Source organism: Stigmatopora argus, chromosome 10 (assembly GCF_051989625.1).
Source record: "Stigmatopora argus isolate UIUO_Sarg chromosome 10, RoL_Sarg_1.0, whole genome shotgun sequence".
Classification (NCBI taxonomy): domain Eukaryota; kingdom Metazoa; phylum Chordata; class Actinopteri; order Syngnathiformes; family Syngnathidae; genus Stigmatopora; species Stigmatopora argus.
In genome coordinates, this window is record NC_135396.1 from 11,396,909 (window position 1) to 11,424,370 (window position 27,462).

At 38.7% G+C, this 27,462-nt stretch overlaps 1 protein-coding gene across 2 annotated transcripts in view; it reads left to right on the forward strand.

Moving 5' to 3' along the window:
- Positions 1-27,462, forward strand: part of LOC144083315 (calsyntenin-2-like) — a 120,281-nt gene that overhangs the window by 62,412 nt on the left and 30,407 nt on the right. For both annotated transcript variants that reach the window (XM_077611042.1, XM_077611043.1), the window contains 6 exons: positions 14,224-14,419; positions 17,754-17,962; positions 18,375-18,524; positions 23,522-23,707; positions 25,215-25,472; positions 26,573-26,694. In XM_077611042.1, the coding sequence (XP_077467168.1) occupies positions 14,224-14,419; positions 17,754-17,962; positions 18,375-18,524; positions 23,522-23,707; positions 25,215-25,472; positions 26,573-26,694 (1,121 nt within the window). The remainder of the gene's footprint in view (positions 1-14,223; positions 14,420-17,753; positions 17,963-18,374; positions 18,525-23,521; positions 23,708-25,214; positions 25,473-26,572; positions 26,695-27,462) is intronic.

The window sequence follows — 27,462 nt, forward strand, 5'->3', positions numbered from 1 at the left end:
CTAACTACATGAATAAATATAAATAAATAAGCCTGTTGCTGATCATCAAAATTATTAATAGACAATAACCTTGCAGTTGCAATTTATTCTTAAACAGTGATGAGCGTTATTGCATTTGCAATTACTGTGAATACAGCGCAGCTAAGGCACTCTATATATTAAAAATATACAGACAATTTAATTGTGGCTGTCTTATTACTGGCCCCAGAAGTATGAGTTAAAGAGAGAAAAACTTTCCCATTGTTATTGTTCACATACTCCATTATTAATAGTGTACTGAAATACAATCTATTTCCTTACTGAGCCACGCAGATGAAGCAAATAGACTTTGTAATGAGATTTTTCAGGGCTTTTACATTTTTTTCTTTTGATGGCTAATAAAATCAACGGAGGAAGGCAATCTTAGTTGTTCTTCAAGAGCAAGAGAAATTAATGTACTTGGTTTGCCATTATCTCTTTATTCCAGTTTAAGTGGGGAGGTTTTAGCAAATGATTTGTCTTATTTTTTCTTAGATTAGAATAGATTAAACTTTCTTCATCCCGTACTCGGGAAATACACTTTGTTGGAGTTTCGAGAAGGTGAAACCACAGACACAGGAAAAGACATTGCAGATCTAATAGAATAGATAATAAATAAATGTGTTACGCAAATTTATATATATGTATATGTTTGTATATGCAAAAGTGTGCCTAGATGTAAAATCACTTGTTTGGCAAACAATTGTTTGATTAGGTAAATTAAAGAAATATATATATAACATAAGTGCCAAGCAAGGATCCCATTAAGTAATGGTGGTTTATATTATTAAAACAAAATAAGTATAATTGGTTGGATGTAAACATGTAGCGCTGAGAAGAATTATGGGGAAATACAATGCCTATTTGAATGATGTTGAATACAGTATTGTTGGTGTCATGTTGCAAAATCTTGTTGTCAGACACTTGAAACATTACTGTACAAGACCGGTCACCTAAATCCAATCTACTCACATAGCCCATGTAATTTTGTAATCTTGGGAACTTGTGACAGTCCAATTAAGTACAACTGCATATCGGGAAGCTTAAATTATTGTCATCCAACAGAGCATAAAATTGAGGGGCATCCTGGGAGAAGTGAGCATAGATCTGCACATGCGCGATTGACACGCATGATTGAGAGCCGTGCGTGTGTGTGTGTGTGTGCGCGCGTGTGTGTGTGTGTGTGCTAGAACAGTAAAAGAAAGGGAATCTTTCAGCTATTTACAGGAACCCCTAAAATCAAGCCCCCCCCCCCCCCCCCCCCCACACACACACACTTTCACAGATTGTAATATGGCTAACAATTTTTAAAAAAAGGATTTATAAAAAATAAAAATGACATTTTTATTGTATTGACTAATTATAGTTATAGATTATATTTTCAAATCAGCTTTTGAGGCAGTGTAGATATTGGATAAATGTTGAATCACATTTATGTAAGGTGAATAAGTCATGATTTTTGAAAATTAAATCTATAACAGTAAAAGTAAATCTTCATTTATGCATTTTCTGTACTGCTTATCCTCAAAACTGTTGTGAGGCTGCTGGAACCTCTCTCATCTCATTTTCTGAACCGCTTTATCCTCATTCGGGTCGCGGCTGCTGGAACCTATCCCAGCTAATTGTGGCCAGTAGGCAGGGAGACCCTGGTTTGGTTGCACATTGAGACGGACAAACATTCACGCTCACACTCGTACCTAGCGGCAATTTATAGCTTTAAACCAGCCTGCCATGCATGCTTTGGGGATGAGGGAGGAAACTGGTGTACCCGGAGAAAAAAACTGCAGGCATGAGGAGAACATGCAAACATCACAAACGGAGATGTAATCCCAATCTCAGAACTGTGAGGCGGACGGACATCCGAACCACTCCCTGTGACAATAATTAAAATAATGAAAAATTATTTGAATTAAATTGAATGCCTTTATTATAAGCATAATGACATTTAAAGCTTCACCATAAAGTGCACACATAAGTAGTCATAAAAGGATTTGTATGAAATAAAAATGAAGTGAGGTAAAAAAGTGGGTAAAGTGGTTAGCAGCACATGAGATAGCTGTGGTGTTTTGGTGCAAGTATCAAAGTGCAAGATAAAAATGTGCAGTGCTAAGACTTAAGTAAAAGTCTGAGAACATTACTTATTGATATGCATCTGGCAGTTATGACATTTTAAAGTGCAATGACAGTATCTAATTGAGTCTGGATTAGGTCCTCGGTGCACTTCCGTTGGATGTCCGGGATGAGTTGCCTTGTTTGGAAATGTTCAGTGCCAAGTTGTTGAGGACGCATCACTTGCTTAGTCTAAGGACCTCATCACTGTGCCTTCTTTTTCCTTTCCCCTTTTGCACCTGTTGTCATGCCTTGGGATGGGCATCTCAGCTTGGTGGAATGTAGCAGGGGGTCAAGCATATGACAAATATTTTATTTTGTCGCTAGATAAAGATTTTGCTGCCACTTGTGCTGCCCTTTGCCCAATTGTTGTGTTTCCTTGCGTCATCCGGGGAAATTGAAACCTTTGCAAATCTTCTTTACTGCTGGAGCAGCAACGCAACAGAGATACAATGTAAATATGGGCTGTGATTGACATTGATTAAAATGGTGTCGAATTTGATCTGCCTGCCACTCACTGGAGGATCAGTATGACTCAGAGTTGCACAAAAAAAACAAGTGCACCACAACCAAGCAGAAAAAGTAATTTATGCATAACACAACACAGAAGATTTATAAAGACTCTAACTGCAGCAGAGATTCAGTATGGGATGGAGACATTTCTGCTTAAAATCCCTCATCTTAACATTGGTAATTCTTACCATGTAGTATCTATACCAATTTGTGTACTAATTTAAAACATATGATGCTGACTTAATTTGTTATGTTTAAAATATATATGTGCCTTCGCTGACATAATAAAATCTGCATTTAATGTTGTGACTTCACTCATGACCACAGCAAATTACCTGTAGACAAATTGTGTAAGTCACCATGGATTGTTTTTTAAGTTACTAGATAAAGTTTTTTTCTTTGGGCCTTCAAAACCTTTGTTTTTCGTGTTTCAGAGGTACTGGATAAATATTTGTACCAACCCATTTTATTAATAGTTTGTGTTTCATTTGGGGGTCATGGGGCTATATAGTATGTTCTTAACTGTACACATGCCAATGTATGGTTTTAGTATTTCATTGACCCTCCATTTTCATCACATGATCAAGCTCTCCCATTTTGTTTAGTTGATATAAAATATTAATAGATGTATATCCTTCATGGGACGAAATTATTTAATACTAAAGCATCACCATTAAATAGCTTGAAGCCAAAGCTTTCTCTGTTTAAGTTATGCAAATTTAAAGGGACTCGTAGCTATGTTAGACTTTTATCCACCTTGGGTAAAATGGAGATCAAGACCATACAAGTGCCGTAAAACAGCTGCCTTCAGGTGTATTGATTCTATTGTCTGCTTTTTTCCAGCACCTTCATTAGTTTGTACATTTAGTTATATATTCTGTTCTCTCATTTTGTTCTTCTGTCTTCCTGCTAACATAAAAGCATCCTCACCAAAGGTATAAAATAAAAGGAACTTGTTGTTGGTGGTTTAGAATGTAACAATCACAGCTAATATAAATATGCATCAGGGGATTACTTTTTCCACTTGCCTTTCTGTCTTTGGCATTATTCAGTTTTACTACATTAAAGCATAGGCTTTCATTGAAAACCTCTGTTACAGGCAGCTGATTCCTTAATCATTATAAAGCCCCATGACAGTGTAAAGGCATTGTTTCTCTTGAGGAAACAATGCAGTCCTAACATCAAATCCTGTTTTCATTAGTTCTTCAGTTTAGCATAAATGTATGCCGAAAGTAAACTGGCTCTATGTATATGACAACACAGAAACAATAGAAACTCATTGACTAAGGTCTGAAATTGTATATCATTAATTAACACGAAACAGAAGCACACTAAGCCATGAGCGAGTGCAGCATTTCAGATTTCCAATTTCAATTAAATGCTAAGGAATAATAAGTGCTAGCTTTCTCCTCATAAACTATTGCCAGGCAAGGTAGATACCATATGTAGTTTATTACTATCAGCAATAAGTGAATACACCCTTTGTCAAAACTTTTTATATTTATTGTTATTCAACGGAATTGTGAGAAGTCTTAACATTTATAACCGTTGGCTGTATCGTATATATTAGGATAGAGCCTTAGATGACAAACAATTGTTACACATTTGTTGTTGCCTACGAGTGTCCTTTCCATGCCCTTAGCTATTCCCTGCCATTCCACTCTTGCCAGTTTCCTTTTTAGATACAGACAGTTGCACACTCTGGCAGAGTAAGACATATAGTAAACGCTCAGTTTTCTGCTCTCTTTCATTGATGCTGCCATACGTCATTGATATGAAAAAACCCAAGGGGGAGCATAAGAAGCTGAGCCAAAAGAAGGATAAAGAGGTAAAAATGAGCTAGCGAGGGGAATAAAGGGCTGTCTTGTTTATCATCATCTGCTCTGCACTGAAGAAAAGTGACAAGCGGTGGTGACAAGAGAAGTATAGAAAGTGATATATGTGGCTTGAGTATAAAGTTTAACGGCCAAACCTCGAAAGGGAGCAATTTGCCAAAATTTAATTAACTGTAACGTCATCAATCAGGCTGCTAAACGATGGAGCCCTTCGAGTGGGGGAGGCCGCTAGGATCTCCTTCTATTGCTCATTTTACCTTCACTAAGCACCAAGGAAATGCAGCAAATACAACCTACAGTAGCTCTTTGAAGAGTATAGGAAATATTGCCTTTTCTCCACTGTGGCTAGGTTTAGATGGACAACATTTATTTAATCTGATCAGACTATTCTGATGTCACAGACATGCACGGTAAAGATACTCGGTTCCAAAATTTTGCAAAAAGTTTTTTTCTCACGCACTGATCGAATTGTAAATCGAACTAAAACGCCTCTCATTTGGATCGGAATGGTTATAATATTCCAAATATTTTCTTCTCTGTCCACTCCATAACTTACAACTTTGTTTAAACAGCTGTTCATGTTTTTTTGTGCGTGTAAAATCTAAATATTGCACTCACATTTTAGTCCTCGTGATACATGGGTTTGATTTGATCCACCGTCAGGAGACTTGCACACGAAAGGTTTAAGGTATTCTAGTTTAATGTTTTTGTACAAACTTACATAGAGTTGCAGCTTGGTGTAAGAGTGGCAATTAAATATATCCAATTATTACGATGTTGCTTTCTCAGAATGTTTTTCCTCCATTGTGTCATATTTTCAAAATATTTAACACAACAAAACACATGCACCCACACACTCTCAAACACACAATTTCAGTTGACCGCACCCACGCACTACAGCTATAACCCCTTTCCTGGGAGTGGCAGAAAATAAATAAAACTACAAGATTCCTTTTTGAAGAATTGTTCTCTACTTGCCAAACTGCTGCTTGAAAAAACTAGTAAACGGCCCATTTGGGATCAAGACAGAGTGCTTGGTTTGTTCAGGAAGAAAGGCATGAAGCAGGTCCCATCAGAGCTGCAGACCCAAGGTCAGGGTCTTCAAATATGTGTTAAAAGAAAGGCTATGTGAAAGGGGAAACAGAAAAAAAACTATCAGAAAGGACACTGGGAAGACAAGGAGACATAGGTACAAGAGATGGAAGAGACAAGAGACTAGGGAGGGTGGAGATGGTGCTGGAGAATACCAAGCGAACTATGAGCGGAAGGCAGAATACAACCTGGTTTGATTGCCAACCAATCATGGGCATATGTAGAACAATAATAACAGTTCACAATCAAATCTATGGACCATACATGTTTTTGAGATGTGGGTGCAAACCGGAGTATCTGGAGACAACGCACACGGGGAGAACATTCAAATTCCATACATGAAGACCCGGGGATGAGGTTGAAACTTTGATCTAAAAAATGTGAGGTGGACCACTTACCCATTTTGCTGCTGTAGTTTTATATTTATCGTTGTACATGGCACTTTGACTTGTGACTTGATGCAACAGCCTTGTGACTTGGTTTGTCTTGACTCAAAAACATGTTTCTTGACCTTACTCAGGTTTAAAAACTTGACTTAGCTTGACTCGGTTTAACAACGGTGTGACTAACCTTGTGTCTCAACTTGAATCAACTTAACCTTGTGACTTAATTCAACTTGATTAGCCCACAACAGGAAAGACTTATGACTTGCTTGAAACAAATGACTAGCAACACGCTTGTGACTCAGAGTAGAGGGACTTTTACAATTGTCTCTTTATTACTCGTCTAGCCTGAGTGTCTTCCTGAACACATATCAATAACTTGACTCTAAATCACTACCCCTCTGCACGCATAAACTCAGATCCCCATACACACAACCTATTACCTGTGCCAACACAACAAACACCATGGTAAGTGACTCATCACCACTGATCCCTTTCTTGCGTTAATCACAGAAACTTGATCGATAACCTCCACTAAATGATGACTCGACGTGTGTGGAAAGCCCTCGAAGGATAAGTGCAGTCTATGCACCGGCATGATGGATGTTGTGAGTGTTCTTACCATCAATACTGTTTTACAGGCAATGAGTTGTGGTCACTCTGTGCCTGTGTCAGATAGCTCAGTAAGCTGCTGCCTGGCCTGGAAGCATCTGGAATGATGATGACAGCAATAGTCACAATACTGACTAAATTATGTTTACTCTTACATTAATCATTATATATAATATATATAATATATATATATATATATATATATATATATATAATGTATGTATATATATATATATATATATATATATATATATATATATATATATATCAAGTACTCCATGGATCAAGAGTAGTAGGTCATTTTTATTTTCATTTCTTGTTAAAATATGGGTCAGGCAAAGCAGAGCATTATTTATCTTAAGCGTTTACATCATTTGTATTTAAAAGTGTTTTTTAGAATATTTGTATCTATTTATTTTTTAAATTGAATGCTTCTCTGCACGTGGCACTAGGTGCGCCACAAACATAGATGGTACTTTTTGGGGTTGCGCTGTTTATATCATTAAATCTGTTTGATTTGGGATAAGTGGCTTATTCTGGAACAAAGAGAGTAGAAATTAGTAATTTGTGATCTCCCCAGATGCATATTTTTTATACTTTTCTCGAATATTTTTCAGGGACCTTCCCACACAACCTTGAAGCCTTATTGTAGTTTAGATGCAAATGAATTGATTCCTGGATAAATGAACTCATGATGCTACGTGGCGCCTGTTTAATTTCATATTGATGAATGAGTGCCATGGCAAGAGCTCAGAATAATGGTTTCTAATGAGATAAACACTAATTGTATACACATTGATTGTCTGTTAAAGCATTCTCTCAAGGTCTGTATTGGAACAGTTAAAGATCTGTTTATTAAGAAATACTATTGAGGAGAGGTGATCAATCTACAGCCTGCAAAATATTTCAGGTCTGCTTATTATCTGACAATAGAGGTTTTGCTTGACAAAGGTCCCACAAAACTGATAGACATTTTTTTTTAAATGATTTCTTATACTGTTTTATTAAAAACCTATGCATATTAAAACTCCAACAAATGTCAGCTATCTTAATGCTAATAAATAATTGAAAACCATTGCAAGCAAGCAAACAGAAATTAATCCAGATATTTTAGAAATTATAAACCTTAAAACTATAACAAGGTCTGCCTCTTGTGTCAGAAGGAGTTGTGACTGAATTTTACCCTAAAGGACCTTGTGTGCCTCCTTTTTCTTGCTATTGAATCTGTACTAAAAGCCATATAGTCAACAGGGATCTCACAAAAATGACAGGGTAACTGAGGTGATGAACAAAGTGCTGTAAGAGAATGGTACGAGTATACAAAACAAAAAAATGTACATGCTAAAATGAGACAATGATAGCCTGACATACAAAATCTGAATGAGCTCTATTGTTCAATGTTAACATTAATCATCTGTGATTCCTTTGAGTTGCTTTCCTCACCTAATGGTCAACACTAAAACAATAAATCTAAAGAACAAAATATATGCCAAAACAGTTTTGTTTTGGCCCGGAAGCTCACAGTGAATACAGAAGACACAACGTGTGTAGTTATAGAGTTTGCACGTGTAGATCTCTAGGGATTACCGTTCAGTGCGCAGGCAGCGTGTGAAAACAGACACACACATGCGTTTGCTCTGCACGAATAGATACTGAAGGGCAAGATATCCTAATTGGCTACTGTGATAATGTCCTCAGAGGAAAACGATTAAAAATGACAGGAGTGACATTTGCTCAGCCTTGCCCATATTAAACATCCTCATGATTATATTATCTCTGAAGATGGGTTTCCAGGCTCTGAATATAACAATAGCTGCTATGTGGATGCTGTACTCTGATGTGAATAAAGAGTAGCCATACAAAAATCATGCCATTTGTTAACAGTTACCTAAGTACATGGACACTTAATTCACTCATTTTGAAAATGTGGGAGAAATTTTGAAACACAGTGCATTCAGAAAACATACAAACTCCAGAGATGGGGGGCAAAGCCCTTTCTTTAGCCACAACCTTAAAATGTAGGGCAGATGTTCAAACCAGACATCCACAGTGCCTGTCTGCTCAAATCATGAGAGGAGACAGACAACCATTCATCCTCACACTCATACCTAAGGGCAATTTAGAGTGTCCAACCAGCCTAACATGCATGTCTTTGGCATGTGGGAGGAAACCGGAGTACCCAGAGGAAACGCAAGCATGCCCTGGGAGAACATGTAAACTCCACACAGGTAGACCGACCTGGGTTCGAACCCAGGACCCTTGATGTGTGAGGCCGACACGCTAATCACTATTACGCCAGGTTGCATGGTCAGAAATAATAAGCCATTCACTATAATGACCTCAGTCCCTAAAAGGGTTAAACCAGCATGAATGCTCTAAGCTTATGAGGTGTTTGAGAGCAGGTTTTGCTAATTTTGTGTGCAGGTGCAAACGTGCTTAGGAAATAGAGCAGTATGAATTAGTCATTGGTAGTATGAATGCAGCCAACACTTTCACATCATTGAGTGGGGTTTTCAACATTCCCATAATAAAATTGGCACATTTCTTTGCACCTTTCCTCCTCTACCTGACAAAAAGAGAAACTGGTCTGCTTAGCAGAAGGTTAATGTGACCCCTGCTTGGCATGATGAAGTACCAGGAGATCTAATGGGCAGATCACATGGCCTTGGCTCAGGAGATCACCCAGAGTGAAATGGGCGCTTTCAGATCACCTTTTCCTCCACACCTGTATATCGCCGTGCAGCACCATTACATTAACACTTGGTCGATGGGATGAGTTAAAAAATCAGTTCCTATTCATTACAGAGGCTTCAGTGCTTGATGGTCACATATTCATGAATGCAAAACATTGATCTTCTTTCTGACATGCCAGTGGAGATGAGAAACTGTTCGTCTGCATCTCGTGTTCACGACCAACAACCCACCTTCTGCTGAATTTAACAAATGGAAGCCTGGTCTAATTTTTTTAAAGAACATTTGAATGTAAATCTACTTGTAACAACATTGGCAGTATCGGGAAATTATATGCATACTTTATAAATCTACAGTGTCTAATGTACTGTATGTACCGCAGCTGTGAAAGGAGAAAGAAAAGAAGACAAATGATAGATGACTATAATACATGTTTTGTGCTTCATTTCACCGAGACAAATTGCTTGCACTTAGGCTGGTCCTTGTTACTTTTCCAATTTATCTTATGATGATCATTAATGAAATATGCACAAATGGAGCTGTACATGAGTCGTTTTAAATTTCACTGGGAGAAATGTTCTTCGTTTCACCTCATTTTAGATTTCTGGACACCCTAAATTGCCCCTAGCTATGAGTGTGAGCATGAGTGGATGAGTGGTTGTCCGACTCCTTGTGCCCTGAGAAGGCATGGCCAGCAATTCATCGTGTCCTCTACAGGGTGCCCATTTTTGGCTGCGTTAGGCTCCAGCACCTCCGCGACCCTTGTGAGAATATGCGGTACGAAAAATGAATGAATTAAAAAAAAGTTAGAATACAGGTAAACTGGTCTAATTACACAAGACTACAAGACAACCTTTCAGGATTAGGTAGTTAGTTGCTTTTTTGCCCCTGTGCCCTTGCAGAATGAGACACTTCTTTACATATGTCATGTATTGCAAGTAGCTTAGAAAAATAATATTCTTTTTTCTGGTTGGATTCTATTTGTCTGATCTTATATCTGATCTTATACTATTTGTCTCTTAGTGAGATATGCGGTGTCGATTCTGTACACCCACTTAGTTTTTTTTAATGATCAATTTCATTTACCTTTTATTTCAGTTACTATTATTGAATTTTGAGGGACAAATAACTCATCAGATAGAAACCAGGTCACCTCATGCATATACGGATTCTGGTTTCCTTTTATAGATGCCTTGATCCTTGATACAAATATTAAGTTATTCTATTTGTCTGTCCTGAAGGCATTTCCCAGATAGAAATTATATTTTCTCTGAGGCTGTTCTCTATCAAACCCTTGCTTGACTTCCCTACATTCTCTTCACCTACTCCACCATCTTTCTGTTCCTCTCGACTTCCTCCCTCAAGATACAATCTGCCAGAAGCAGCAGTAGAAATGTCACCTGAGGACATTGTTTTTTCATAGCCTGCGGCATCTGCCACACATCGGTCTCGCTTACCCTCCTGGCTTAGTTAGACCCCTTACTTAACGATATCTGTGCAATATAACCATGTTTAATTTATGCAACATTAACTAGAGTGGGTCATGTTAAGAAGAAATTAAACCGCTTAAATATTATATAGTATATAGGACCTCTAGTTGCCTGTTTTATCATAGTTACACAGCAGTTTTAAAACCATTCCAGAAGTACAGTAACTTTTATAACTATTCTATTTATCTACCTGCACAATAATCTTGCAATTTCAATCCACGATGAAGTGGTTTTATAGCGGACATGACACATTTGATGGTTTACAGCATGGGTTCCACCTGGTCAGACCAGACCAAAAATTAATCAAGGTGGTTCACCAACATATTTTTTTAATCTTGCATTACACATGTTTTTGACCTGCAAGTTATGAAACTGTAGGTCAAACTATTAACTTGGTCCACATTTGAGACATCTGCTCAACTGTGACGTGATTGACAAGCGTACAAGCTACAATCTACACAGAGAAAATGGCATCATTAAATTTGTGCGTAGACCCTTTAATGTAATTAAGTGATGAGAGGAAGAGAAGGAGACTGGCAGGGTCAGCAAGCATGAGTAAACCATCACATACGCATACACAGACTTTAAATGCAGAAAAATAGTCCTTTTAATTAAAAATTCACTTACACACAAACACACTACACATAATGTTATCACTCACAGCATGCCAGCTTAATTAGATTTTAGCATATCTTTGGGAAGGACAGCTACTCAGTTTTCTTCTCTTTTTGGTAAGCTAATTTGAAGAGCATAATGAAAGTACGTATTTGCGATTTTTGTCACAATGCAGCATTTACACGTCTTGACAGCCTATCTCTGCGCCGCAGTACAAAGTGTTGACATCTCTGTCAAGTGATTGCATATCTCTGGATCCAAGCATGCTTGTTGTGAGTAAAATGTAAAGGGGTACGTGTCTTGGCTGAGTTAACTGCTTGCTGAATTCTTATACAAAAAGTTAATTCATGAGAACTGGAAAGTACTGGCAATAACGCAGATTGCAAATTGAACCTATTTACTGAAAATAGCACATCTATTCATTTTACGTACCGCTTATCCTCACAAGAATTGTGGTGGCGGTGGAGGCTATCCCAGCCAACTTTCCACTGATCCAGCACAGACTATTTAACCAATGAAGTTTCTGTGGGAACAAGAAGCACCTGCCTCCAATCCACTGATTGCAATTATAGGATACGAGATTGGTCAAAATGTGTCCTCTTGATGGGTTGAAATGAAAACATGCAATCACAGTGGCCCTTTGTGGAATAGTTTAATAGTTGCTAGATTTAGATTGTTCAACCAGCCTAGTATGCATGTTTTTGGGATGTGGGAGGAAACTGGAGTATGTAGAGAAAACCCACGGAGACACAGGGAAAACATGCTAACTCCACAAAGGAAGGTCGGAACCCACCACGGATTTCACCCTCGATCTCAGAACTTTGAGGTGGATGTGCTAACTACTAACTTCCATTAGCCCCGGGGTCGTGAGATGCTGGAGCCTAGCCTACCTGACGTCATGCGAAAGGTGGACTACAGGTCCACCCTAAACTCGTCGACAGTCAGACGTAGGCAGTCTAAACCCTGGACTGGTCGCTTGTCAGTCGTAGGGCAGACATAGAGACCAACAACCAAAATGGCACATTTTAACATGATTTACAGATACTATTGTCTGGTACGTAATACATTTTCTAAGGACAGTCTGATTTTCTCTTCTGTTTAGCTGTATGCCAGCAGGAGGAGGATTAAAGGAATAATAACTCTAATTTGAGTTGCCAAACTGGCACATTTTATGTGCCTCCATGCCTTTGCCTTGGTCACCCTCCAAAATACAGGGAGATCAGATCTGGTTAGAGGCAAGGTCCGTTTCCAATCCTGCCTCTTTTCCTCATTTTCTTTCCCTTGCTTCCCTTTCCTCTCATTCTAAGGCCTACATAACTGCTGCGATTGCAGTGTAATCTGCACTTATTTGCAAGAGCGACACTTCAGCAAAGAAAAGCAGCTTACGCATGTGTATATAGCAGTGCTGGCGGCTCATCATCGATGGTCTGTCAAGTTTGATAATAACTTGGGGCCTAGAGGTTCTGTGGCTCTGAATACGTTGTCACGTTGTCTTGCTACTCTGCAAACACCGTTGCCAGTAAAGCACTGCTGCCTTGGCTGATAATGAGCTCAGTGTCCTCTCAGACACTCTAGTGTGGACGGGTGCCAGATTCCCAGGAGGTGTCAAGCGCCACATGACATCAACTCAACTTGAGCACACATTTCCAATAACTAATATGTGGGCATTCATTTCGATGTGATTAAATAAAAATAATGATGCCCAAAGGGTAGTAGACTTGATGGCACCCAGACAGGTAATTAGCACATCAAAGAATAAGCGGGATAGAGGACATTTCATCTGAAAAGTCAACTGAGTTATTAGTAAAGTTTTTGTGTGCGTTGGTGATAACACAAATTAGTACATTGCTGCCAAAGTGATGAATAAGTAGTCACACAAAATCCATATCCATTGATATGCATCCGTTAGTTTTGCATGGCCAGGCTTCAAAAAGACACATCCAAGCCATAAATTCACCGTTTAAAAGCCTAATGTGACTGGAAAACATATTTTGACAACGCTGTTAACAAAGCCTCTAGTTTGCAAGCTCTCTGTCTTGTCTTTGCCAAGTGCAGACATCTGTTCTTCAGCTCAGGCAGCTAGGGGGCCAACACTAAAAACACCCTATCTACCGCAGTGCCCTCATCAGGTATGAAATCCAGTGATACTACGTGAGTTAGGCAAAATTTACTGGGTTTTTGCCCTTCAGTTGTTTTTGTCTCCGTCCTAGAGTCGGAGAGTACACCTCTTGCAACCAGTGCAGCTCACCTTGACCCATCCCTCTTTCACCACTCTTGTCCATTACAATTACTTAATGAAGGGGCCTTTGAGGACTGCTCTTTGTCACCCGTATATTGACATCATCACTGCCCCTTGGACCTTATTACATTTTTTAAAATTCAGCAACCTGTTGATAATTCTTCCAGATGAATGTGATACACTCGCATTTTTAATCCCAGAACTGTCCTTATTCACGATTCACGACATATAGTCCAATGTTGTGCTTAATGTGCTATTCCATGTTCTGCTTTAGTAAAGCTAACAGAATCAGAATTATTTTTATGGACCGAGTAGCTAAGAAACCGGTGTGTAATTCATCTTCTTCAACTTAAGTTACAGTACACCCAAGAAACATAAGACGGTGACACTGGGGTAAGATAGGATCGCTATGACATAGCACTACCTTGATTCCTTAGCTGAGAAAAAGAGAAAATAAGGAAGATTAACACACTCAAATGCCAGGTGGCAAAACGGTAGCAGAATGGGTTCGCAACGCGAATATGGACAGCACAGGGTTGCCACTGTTAAATATTTATAGGAGTGATAAGTGTACTATGAATGAATTCAACCTTTCAGCTGACATTGATTCACTCTTTCATCTCCAGGGGAGATCTGCGCATTCAACATCCATGGGTTGGAGGCTCCGTTTGAGGCAGTGGTGCTGAACGGTACATCTGGGGAGGGCCAAGTGCGGGCCCGTGGCCTGGTGGACTGCGAGCTGCAAAAGGAGTATACCTTCATCATCCAGGCTCATGACTGTGGTTCAGGGCCGGGGGGCACAGAGGGCAAAAAGTCTCACAAGTGAGTAAAAAAAAAAAAAAAGTCATATATGCCGGCACTGCAGCTCAATGGTTAGCATGTTGGCCTCACATTTCTGGGGCCGAGGGTTCGATCCCAGGTTGGTCCTCACTGTGTGGAGTTTGCATGTTCTCCCCGGGCTTACGTGGGTTTTCTTGTGGTACCCCGGTTTCCTCCACATCCCAAAAACATGCAGGGAAGGCTGGTTGAACACTGTAAATTCCCCCTAGGTATGAGTGTGAGTGTGAATGTTTGTCCGTCTCCTTGTGCCCTGCAATTGGCTGATTTAGGGAGTTCCCCGCATGGTGTCCATAGTTAGCTGGGATAGGCTCCAGCACCTTCCGCGCCCCTTGTGAGGTTAAGAGGTTCAGAAAATGAAGGAATGATTAGTAATTATGCATTTATCAAATTAATCTTTTAAAATGGTAAAAAAACTGCTAAACATCTAACATTCATAATATTATGAGGCTGTAAATCTGTAATTGTTTATAATACATTTGAGAAATTGATAAATGCAGCGGTTCTGATTTATCTGTTTTCACAAACTCAAGGGAAAGATCTAATACTTTTACACACGAAACATACCACGTAGCCGTAGCACATCTAGATGCTGATTAAACAGTAGGATTATAGCGCAGGCGTGCCTTAGGTTGGTCACAATATCAGGCTACTCATAAATACATAAACAGACAGAACATGATATTTAAAGAATTCATGAAAGATAAAAGACGGAACCCATTGTTCACCAAAACATTTTAAATTAAGTATTTATTCAAGTGTACAAGTAAGTAGGCAATTTACCAAGGCCTCATATCTTCAAAAATTACTCCGTGGAATATTTAGATGTCCTTTCTCCATTAAGCGGTCCAAATGCATAATGCAGTCGGCAACATATCTTCTTCAACTCGCCCCTTTGTGAAAAAGTTTGTGTCTTTCACGCCAGTCTTTTGGAGAGTTTATGTCAGTCCCTATCAAATTATTTCACTTTAGTTATATCATACAAAATATTTACAAAAGAGAAGAAAAAATGACTTTTGTAGAAGAGTGCAGAGGATCACATCATTAGTTAAAATCTTTCTCTGTGTTATCTTCTTTACTGCTCCACTTGCCAATCGTCTGTTGCTCTACTTCTGCCTCTTTTTGTTCCCCTTTCTGGCTGGATGCAGCTGTCTGAGCCTGTTCTCATTCATAGCTGTCTCTGTCACGGTTGCCAATATATTAATATTTCATATAACCACCTTGTATCTAATAACAAATGAATACTTCTTCCTTCCTATGTGTACAAATCTATCTCGAGGTTTGGTTGACAAAAAATATCCTCACATTTTCCCCTTATAAAGATTGATTGATGGACTTTTATACAGTGCACATTTTCATGCGCATTGTAAACATTTTGTTAGTATCACTGTCAATGTACGGAAAGAGAGAAGGAAGGAGCGACCTTGAAGGTCAAAGCTTCATTTTATTTTTAATGTGGAAACCCCTGGAAATTCATACCGCTTATGATTTTGGAAAAACATTAAAATTGCTGAACCATTTTCTGGTTTTTGGCTTCTAAAATGTTCAGATATGTCGACAGTGGGTTAAATGTCGACTAAATGTAGGTTAAATAGGGTAAAAAAAATATAATATGTGGGCTTTAAAGCTATTGTTGGCAACAATTGTGCATCTGTCCATCTGGCAGAGAGGCTAATTGGCTCACCTGACAATTAGCTGAATGCCAGCTATGATGATACGCCATCCAAGAGATGGCACGCACACACAAAATCACACAGTTTCAGACTATTATTATATTAAGGCTATTATGGTTTCTACGAAACTACAGGGTTATAGATAAACTAAAGATGTTGTATGAAGAAGCGTGTGAATTTTACACAGTGCACATTAACAGACTAGACCTACATTATGTCTTGGATCATTTTATAGAATAGATGCTTGTACAGTTATATATTATTAATATTACACTACTACTACTGTATATATTTGAGAAAGTACCAAATCAGATGATGCTGCATTTAATACTGAGGTGACAATTCGCTTGTCCGTACATAATCAATATACTAGTCACATTATTTTGACAAATTTAAATGTAATATTAGTTACTGAAGGCGTAGACGTTCATTTGGCTGACTTCGGTGTGGCCAGCGTGGGATCAATTCCCAATCAGTGGTAGTGTGATTGTAAGTGCGAATGGTTGTCCGAATCCATTTTCAGCATTTGTGCACTGATATTTGAAATAAATAAAATATCCTCATCAAGCTAAAGTGAATTCATTGCTGCAGAAATAAATTATGACAGATTCTCAGCTACTGAAGAAGAAAGTGTGTTGGTTGGGTAAGATTGTATTTTTACGTGTTGTAAATTCGGCCATAATATTGGACAGGCACATAAAGTATGACTCCAAATGCCACACGTAGTAAACATACCACACCAGATAATAGCCCTCGGCTATTTTCCATCCTTAGAATGCACGTACTGTGAAATTCTAGACCATTAATAATTTTAATTATTCGTAAAATATTTTTTTTGCATTTGATTTGAATTCCGTTACTATCTTAATTACATGCAAAACACTTGTGATTAAATTTATGAGGAAAAACATAGTCTTTAATTTCAAAAGTCAGCTCCTTGCAACATTATGATTAAAATGTGCCTACTCAAATAGTTTTACTTTCCTGTTCAGTTTTTGTTTGTTTGTCTGTTTTGTTTTTCTTGGCACATTTTCACAGGAATATGTACTACTCATTTGCTTTTTCTTGCCTGCATTGTGGTGACTCACATTTTCAAAAGAGAGTGTAGTTATGACTCATTATAACAGTTAATTTACTTGCAACGCCTCCATGATAATCCCATAATCCATAGTCATTTCAGGCTTTGTTGCTAGAAATATTATTCTCAAACTCCCAAAAATATACTTAGTTTTCTTGCCTTACAAGGATATATGACTATTTAACAATTTTAACAGTAATCTGTTTTCCGTTGGCTGTCTCCTAAATATTTTGAGATTTTGTTATTGCTGTTGTTGTTGTTTTGCTGTTTTTCATATTTAGTTTATACTATGTGGTTCCTCTAAATGTATGAGCCCCAATATACCCAAATGCAGACATTAATAAACCTAAACTAAATCTTTTTCCTCCTTACACTTTTTGTTCTAGTGTATATATTTAATATTTAACATAGTAAAATAATTGTCAGCCAGTAGTGAATCAATATGAAAATACTGCCTGTTTGTTGTTTTGTTTTAAAATATGGTATTTTTCAAATATAAAAAACATCCATGTAGATGACACAATTATGCAGATGAGCCATTTACATTTCCTCTCCCTCTCGTGTGCAGGGCAGTGGTCCATATTCAAGTCAACGATGTCAATGAATTTGCCCCAGTGTTCCGAGAGCCTCAGTACCAGGCTGCAGTGACAGAAGGCAAAATTTATGACAACATCCTTCAGGTGGAAGCCACTGATCAGGACTGTTCACCTCAATACAGCCAGATCTGCAACTACCAGATCACCACAACGAACATACCGTTTGCAATAGACCGCAATGGTAAGTGGATGATGGCAAAAGATTTCCAGCATTTGGCAATTTATCACTTTAAAATATAATAGTTGATGACAAAAATGTTTTACATTTGTATGCATTTATCCTTACAAGCCTATAGTTTACATGTGACTAATTTGCAACTCCCCAATAAAAGCAAACAATATATTTTTTAATGTACTTCAGCAAGAACTTTAGCAAGAAAAGTATATGTTCAGATAGATTTTAGAAGAGGATTTTGGTGGTCTTACACATTTTTGTATCATAGGACAGTTTTAACTTTTTAAGAGTCAGCTAATTTCAGTTACTGCTCATAACTGTTCCAACGCCATGATGGGTTTTTCTTTTTCTTTAAGATCAAAAGTATTTATGCTGCTTGGTCCATTTACTACTCATTACCTCTGTTTCTTCCGACCAGGTAACATCCGAAACACAGAGAAGCTGATCTATGACGAAGAACAGCAGTATGAGATCCAGGTGACGGCTTGGGATTGCGGCCAAAAGAGAGCTTTGCACAGTGTCCTCGTCCGAATTGACGTCAAGCCTGTTTGCAAGCCTGGTTGGCAAGGTAAACTGCTTTTGGCCCCCTGTTTGTGTGCGCTAGTACACAATAATGGTGGATGTCTGTGCATGCAGAAGTGCAGATGCCTTTGTTTGTTTGAGAAATTTGGTTTTGTGTGCAAGCGGTTGTTTGTTGTCTATTTTAAATGTATGTGGGGAATCGTTGCACAAACAGTAAGAGCTGTCTGTGCTCTTTTTATCATTGCAGAAACACCAATGAGAAAATTTACATTATTGTGTGTTTGTCTGAATGCGGATGCTGAAGTAAGCATGGCTCATTTTTCACAATTCCTAATCCCTTTGCTGTCTTCCATCCTCCTGTTTTTGTTCTGGTAGACCCACACATATTTTGTCTCTTATAGCTCCCCTCGTCTTCCCTAAAGATTTGTCGTGTGACGTTTCTCTTCTGTAATCAAGAGCACTTTAGAAAGCCTAACCTGACATAGTCAAGATATTTCTTAGCACGTCAAAAATCTGCCATGACAGCTCTAACAATGGTAATGCAAAGTGTCTCTTTTGAGTGCCACAACATTAAAAACACACCACAACTTCAGATGTAATGGAATAGCAGAAGATGCAGTTCATTGCTACTCAAATATGCAGTTATTTTCCCACTGACTGAAGGATTTCCTTTTATTTTCTGGTTAAGGACGTTTTGGATCAGAGAATTTATGTTTCCAGTTCTGGGGTTCAATTCCAGGTTGGTCATCCTGTGTGGAGTTTGCATGTTCTTCCCAGGCTCGTGTGGGTTTTCTCTGGGTACTCCGGTTTCCTGTCACATTCCAAAAACATACATGATAGGCTGATTGGACACTCTAAATTGCCCCCCATGTATGAGTGTGAGAGTGAATGGTTGCCCGTCTCCTCGTACCCTTCGATTGGCTGCTTGGTCAGCTGGGATAGGCTCCAGCACCCTCCACGACCCTTGTGAGGATAAGCGGTTCAGAAAATGAATGAATGAATATGAATACAGTACTCCCCCATTTTTCGCCGTCTGTCACTTATCGGGGTTTCTGCATTTTCGCGATTTTGCGGTTTCGAAAAACGGGGGAATACTGCGGAATTTTTTTTCATATCAAGTTACTAGAGCTCTTGCCAATTTAGTTGGGGAGCCCTGTCCTTGAGCTTTAGGGTAAACATGCATGAGAATTGTCCAGTGGAGAGCTTGAGGGATGCTCACGGTTCGTGTCCACGACGTGGTGCAAACTAGTTCTAGAATAATACACCTTTTAGCATGGCTCAGTAACCACGGGCATGACTTAAAATATTGTTTGGTTTTATATATATATATATATATATATATATATACATATATATGATGTAAAAAGTTTGTTGTTTTACACCCTTAGTGTGCGTGTGAGTGTGGATCGTTGTCCGTCTCCAGGGTGCCCAACATGGTGCCCATAGTTGGAGAGTTGGGATAGCACCCAACACCCCCTGCGACCGTTATGAGGATAGGCACTATGGAAAATTTATGTATTTGAACCGGACGCCTTATGTTGTAGAGGTTCACTCGCCTAACTTCATTGCAGGCAGGCGCGGGCTCAATTCCAGCTTGTGGTGGTATAATTGTGAGTACGGATGGTTGTTTGTCTTTCTGTGCCCTACGGCTGACTGGCGACCAGTCTAGGGTGTGGTTTGCCATTCGCCCGAAGTCATCTGGGATAGGCTCCGCCAACCCCCACAACCCTTACAATGTGCGGTATGGAAGATGAATATATTTGAACCAAGATGATTTGCACTTAAATTGAAACTTGTGTTTTGTTCTGTACTCAATGGCTCCTTTAAAAAGTTGGCGGGATAGCTTTTCAGCAACAACATGGGTTTTACTATTCTAAATATGTGAAAGATTGTTTTACTTAAAGTTACGATTAAGCACATAAAAGTAGAACACATGCAAAAGCTTCAATGATAGCCTCTATTCGTATAGTGAAAATATCTGTAGTTGTGACACCACAGGAGTGTTTTCATGTCTGCCTCGCTTCCTCGCCTTCCAATCTTTTCTCTTTCACAAAGAGAAAATTTAAGGGTATGCTTTGTGAATTTCATGAAGTCTCCTGAGGGCAAGCACCCAACGCAGTAGAAAGCAAAACGCATCCTATTAAAACAACTCTGTGGTTCACTTGACATAATGGGTATCATTACCTGATAGCATGTGGTAAAGTCCACTGCCTTCTCACTCAAATATATACTTGTAATTATCATATATAGGACTTGCTACTTTTAAAGAGGCACCAAAGTCACTTTCCAATATTTGGCACTCTTTCCTGCATAAGATGGGTTGAAACTTGAGTGGGCTCTGGTTGAAGTGTATATTCAATGTATTTATATTTATTTTTTATTTCATTGCAGTCATATTAATAAGTGATTTCTCTCTATAAACAACATCAAGTAAAATTGGTCTTGGACCATTTGATACTGGTTCACCAACAAAATATTTTGCAGTACATCTTACCGTTTGTATTTATTTATTTTAGGAGCTTTGGGATCTTATTTTGAAAAATTACTGCTTTGCTTACTGCTGCACTTGACTCTGTTGCATCATTTCACATATTATTTCACACGTAATTATAACTTTAAACAAGAAAAATGGGCAAAAACGATTGCTGAAGTGTCCCAGATTGCCAGCAAAAGAAAGGTTCATTTAAAAGAAACTTTCTAGATTCCTAAATTATGGATTCATAGCAAGAGCAAGAGCCACACCCACAATGTGTTATTCGTGATGAACACCTAAGTAATGAATGATGCAATGACATCCTTAAAATTTCTTAATTTTTTTAAAAACAATGAAAGGTCAGAATTCTGAGATCAGAATCTTGGCCACCATTTTTTTATTCAGTGATCCTAATCATTTTCTGTAAGAAACTGATTCTGCCTGCTACGAGGGACATTTGCTGTGAACCTTTGCTGTGAAATGAGGCGAAAAAAGGAGCAAATGTCCTCTCAGCTACCACCATAAAAGGAAGAATTGATGAAATAGCAAAGGACATTGAGGCACAGTTGTTGGGGAGGATAAAGGATTCCCCACGGTATGAAATTCAAGTGGAGAACTCTACTGATGTTGACAACAAGGCAATTTTGCTCATTTTTGTGTGATACATCTTCTAGGAGGATGTGCACTGGGATTTATTGTGTGCGTTAATTTTGTTAACCAACACAATTGGTGCTAGTAGCGGGCAAACAAGTCCAGGGCTCCCACTGACTGACGGTAAATTGTTGTCATGCAAATGTGGTAAAATGTTATCTGATGTTACAAAAATTCATGTGAACAAAACCATTTCTCTGCACCATAAAAACATAAATAGTATAGGCCTCAGATTAATAAAGGCATTTTAATTTTAATTCATTATTAAAAAGATAAAGCTGCGGTTATAAATCCACAAATGATTTATGTTAATTTTGGTCTACTAGATTATATGAATTTGTTTTGCCCTAGCGACTAACTCAGTATTGATGACCGGTCTCTGAGCTTGTGTTATTGAGGAAAGTCAAATGCAATACATGGGCTATTGATCCAGGAAGTAAATTGTGATGGAATCCCAAGTGTCCCAGTAGCCACCTGTCAGTCAATCTAATATCATAATGCATCTAAACCAGCGGTCCCCAAACTTTTTCTCACTGCAGACCGGTAAAGCTCTTCCTAAATTCTCGCGGACCGGCGTATGTGGAGGGTGACAACTTAAGACACAAGTGTGGAGGGGAAAGGGGCTGTATGTTCCACGGACGAGGTCCACGACAGCAAAAAATAAGCCTAATAGCAATTATTTATTATTATTATAACAGCTTTTCTCATTTCAAGTAGGTGGGCTATTGAAAGCGTTAATATTTATTTCTCTGACAGACTGGTACCAGGTGGCTTGCGGACTGGTCCCCGGCCCGGTGGTTGGGGACCCCTGATCTAAAACCATCACACAGTATGAGCACAAAGAAGGCCAAGTGTCAGTGTCAGTTATAAGTAGTTGTAGGGACATAATAATAAGAATTAATACTATCTGAGCCACAACTGCTTCACAGTCCAGATGCGTGTGTTCAAAATCTGCACATGAATTTGTCTGGCTGTCTTTCACATTCAAAGGTAAAACTCCTCTTTCATCTTAAGTCATCATACTTATGTGATATCTCAACTGCAACATTGATAAGGACAAGTGGCATAATGAAACTAGTTTATTAATAATTTTATTTTTATATTTCTACCATTTTTCCCCTTTTAAAGTGTAGAAGTCTTCCGTTCAGCATAAGTCTTGTTTTCATCTCACAGATAAGGTTATAGCCTTCAGTAATCCCAGTCAGCAAATATTAAATCAAAGTAAAAGACAGGTGCAGCCAATGAGGTGAATGTTTGAAGTTGTGAACATGGCAGATTCAACAGAATGACGACCAACAACTCCTCTTCCTCTCCACACTCGACACTGCTTGATGTTCCTCTTTCAGCTTGGAAGTGGTAACACTCTCCATTGCTGGGTGGATGAGTTGTTATTCATTTAGGTGTTCTTATGTTAGGGGAAGCGAAAACAAAGAGGCGGACCAAACCAGCGTTGGATTTGAGGTTGAAATCTCCAGCGAGATGAGCAGAATCCAGGCTCTTGAGCCAAGATACTTTTCCATTTTATCCTTTTGTTGTTGTTCATGGAGAGGCTAAGCTGACAATCACAAAAGCTGGAATAAAAACAGAATGAAAGGATAAGCAAAAACATCAGTACAACAGAGGATAACACCATGACAAGAGGAAAAAATCACAGTTGAATGGGCCCCATCTTACTCAGAATCCCAATGACAATAAGTGGTTTAGAAAATGATTAAGTATTTCAGAGAGCATTTCACTGAAAGGTCTACTTCAGCCTCTTTCACTGACATGTTGTCGCCAACCCCCGCACACACACTTATACTATTTCATTAACAGACACCCAATTTCATCCAAGAGTCACAAAGCCACTTCTACTTAGAACCTAGAACAATAAATTCTATATTTGGTGTCAGGTTTTAACAGTACCTTTCTTTTCACAGGTTGGAACAAACGAGTTGACTATGAACCAGGAACAGGAAGTAAACCGTTGTTTCCTAAAATGCATCTGGAGACTTGTGGTGGGCCGCTGTCATCTGTGAGAACTACAGTGGATCTGTTGACCAGTCACATTGGGAAAGGATGTGATCGTGAGACCTACTCTGAGAAATCCATGCAGAAACTTTGTGGTTGGTTCTACTGTCTCTCTTTGTTTATAAAAGTACAGTGCGGGTTTAAGTGAAATAGATTTAACATTGAGTTAGTTTTACGGGCCTTTTCCCGGCTAAAATCAAATTGTGTAATCCAACAATGTTTGGCTTGAAAAGTCCTGCTGTGCCTTGGTTATATCATCTGAAAAGAGGCTAATCCTGTGAAATGGATCTAAATGCAACATCTGTGCAAAGCATAGAATCGAAACCCATGGTGCCCTTAATGATTACAAAATGCAATGGGAAAGGTTTGGCTGTGATCACCATTTGCAGATTCATTTGTAGGTTTATTAGATGACAGGATAAACAATGGTGTATTGGTGGGGTACATGGATTAAGTAGGCATTATGAAATAAGTCTGATGTTTATTACAATTGCCACTCACATTTACCACCCACTGTACATATTTAGCTAAGTGAACCACTAGACCTACAGTATCAAGAATAGGCTAAATAAGAGGTAAGGACAAACATTTTTAAAACGGTCTCTACCAACTCATAATGTGTAGTCAAGCTACAATTGACCAACATGTTAAAAAAATGTAGGAAAACAAAAAAGATAAAATTCCGCTGAATGCGTAACAGCTTCTGCAGTCCTTTCCCTGGCTGCCCAGTGCATGCATGGTTTAACACTAAATAATCATTAGCAGACATCTAATAATATGAGCGCAAGAAAATACATTGTAATTGCCATTTCATTGGCTAATCAATTTTAGATTATGTCCAACAACATCGGGGGGAAAGCTGCAGTAGTGTGCTGGGAAAGTCAATGCATATAAAAAGTCTAATTAGCAGAGTTTGACTATTGAGGCTTGTCTCACGTATGCCTTGAAACACATGGCAGGCAAGTAAAATCATCAAATGTGGTGCTTTTTTCCCCAGCTAGAATGATCCGATCTGTAAGATAATTGTTTTATCAGAGTATGGCAGACATGGTGTATTTACATTCAAATACTCTGAGGGGATGGAACAAATAATGTTTGACAAGGTGACACATGCAAAGACTTTTCAGGGCTCAGCATATTGAGGTTACTGTCTAATGTATGCCAATGATAGTTACTTTTTAAAGGGAATATTTAAATGGAGTTTGACTCAATAGAATGCAGTGATGATGAGCACTTACAGGGATATTTAAAGGTCATGCAACCAAAGTAAACAATTTATGTGATTGGATGCTTCATCCTGTCCTTGCTGCATGTCTTTTGTCTAACTTTACAACCCATAAACAGAGTGCTGCAGTCTCTCATTACAGTGGTTGACTCAGACCTCTCCTTTCAGAAGTCATTTTCATTCGCCATGAATCAATAGTCACATTCTCTATCAATCTCACACCATTGATTGTGTATTAAGCTGTGCCATCTGCTATACTCAGTAAAGTAATCATAGCCAAGGTTGGGATAATAAACGGCAGATCTATTGGGATTCTTTATGACACTTCTCATCTATTCTTCTGTTAAATCTCTCTTTTCCAATGACAATCATTGCAGGGGCTTCATCGGGTAGCACTGACCTTCTGCCGGCTCCCTCTGCTGCCACTAACTGGACAACTTCTCTGATGACGGATAGCGGGAGAGACAGCGACTTGATATTCAGGTTTGATGGTCATCAGGCAGCTAAAATTCCAGACTGGGTGGTGCCCCAGAAGTTGATGGACCAGTTTACAATAGCAACATGGATGAAGCATGGGCCCAGTCCTGGTCTCAGGGCCGAAAAAGAGACCCTTCTTTGTAATTCTGACAAAACAGGTAAGTTTAACACATGAAATCATCTCACGTGGAGAAAACATATACACAGTATAAAGATTTTTTTCTGCTATTATCTTGTGGTTGCATTCTCAGTAAAGAATTTAAAGTGTTCCCTGTATTCATCACATTTAGCACATTTCTAGTCATGAACAAAACATAAAACTTTATTGTGGGCTCTTGCTACAGTTAAAAATGTCAGCAAATTTCATGATCACAGCTGTTTTGCTTTATTAACATTGTTTATGACAACTGCTCCAACATATAAGAGAACATAAATAGCTTTTACAAAATGATGAAATTCTACACCGAAATGCATTTAAATAACAATTGGCGATGACCTCATAATACTGAATATATATACTGCAACGGCCCGGCGGATGAGTGGTTAGCGCATCAGCCTCACAGTGGGGGACCTGGGTTCAAATCCACGTCGGTCCACCTGTGTGGAGTTTGCATGTTCTCCCTGGGCCTGTATGGCTCTCCGGTTTGCTCCAACATTCCAAAGACATGCATGGTAGGCTGATTGGACACTCTAAATTGCCCCTAGGTAGTGTGAGCGTGAATGGTTGTTTGCCTCCTTTTTCCCTGCGATTGGCTGGCCACCAATTCAGGGTGTCCCCCCCCGCCTCTGGCCTGAAGTCAGCAGGGATAGGATCCAGCACCACCCGCAACCCTAGTGAGGATAAAGCGGTTCAGAAAACGAGATGAGAGATATATACTGCAGCTGAACAAAAATGTATTGCACATTCTTTGTTGGATGTTTCCCATCATTGTCTTGTTTACATGTCAATTTATCACATTCATAGTAATTATAAATAGTCTAATGCTAGGGTTGTTCACTAGATGTGACTTCAGGTATAATTTAATTGTACATTTTAACTATAAACAAACTAGTTCTGCTGTATGTTTTACCACTTTCCTGAGACACTAAATATAGTGTTGCTAATTTGTTTGATTGTGTACTTGCAATGGTGCTGTATGACAGTCAGCAACAAAACCTCCGACGTTGCTCCAGGCAAGATTGTCTGTAGAATTTCTGTTCCAATGGTGAGCAAATGTGTTGACATTTTCCAATCCAATCATTTTTTTCTTTCCTACAGAGATGAATCGACATCACTACTCTCTGTATGTCCACAATTGCCGACTAGTGTTTCTGCTAAGGAGGGACTTTACTCAAATGGACACTTTTAGACCTGCCGAATTTCACTGGAAATTGGACCAGGTAAGAAGCGTTCAGTCGTAAAAATAATTTGTAGGCCACAAAGAAACTCAATATACAATAATGTCTATGAACTCTATACATACTGCATTAGTGTAGTCATGACAAGTTGGATCATTCCTGTAAATGCTCTATTGGGGTCTTAATGGCTGTGACTTAAATGGCCTCCGTAATGCCACAAACATTAGCAAGGGGGAAAAACGACTTAGTACGTATTGTTTTTGTTTGTTTTGATCATTTAAAATCACTCATATTTTCCCTTTACAAAGGAAGTATATTATGTCGGCACTGAAGGAACAGAGGAGCTTTTTTCTCCATAAATATCCATTGAATGCATGTGTGTGTTTATACATATGCTATACACTGCGGAACACACCTCTTGACTCTTTTAATCAGTCAGTGTTTGTGAATGAATTCAGCCCATTTTCTTGTTCGGTGGACCATGTGACGGAGCCTGTAAGTGTAAACTTAATTTCCCACTCTACTCACGCCACAGTCAAATGTTTCACTAATTTGTAAATTAGCAACCGCTGGTGTGGGCGTGCATTGATATGACTTCTGCTTGACATGAGTGGTGCTTTTAATAAACAAATGGCACTCCAACAACATTTCAAATTTCCAAGGGTTGGAGTGTCGCTGAGCACAAGCATTTTTAACTCAACCTTGATGTGGAGACTTTCAGTTAACTACAGAAGATTTTGTTGTTCAAAAAGCACATTTAATATACCAGTGATTATTTATAAATTGGACCAAAATAGAGTGATAATTCTG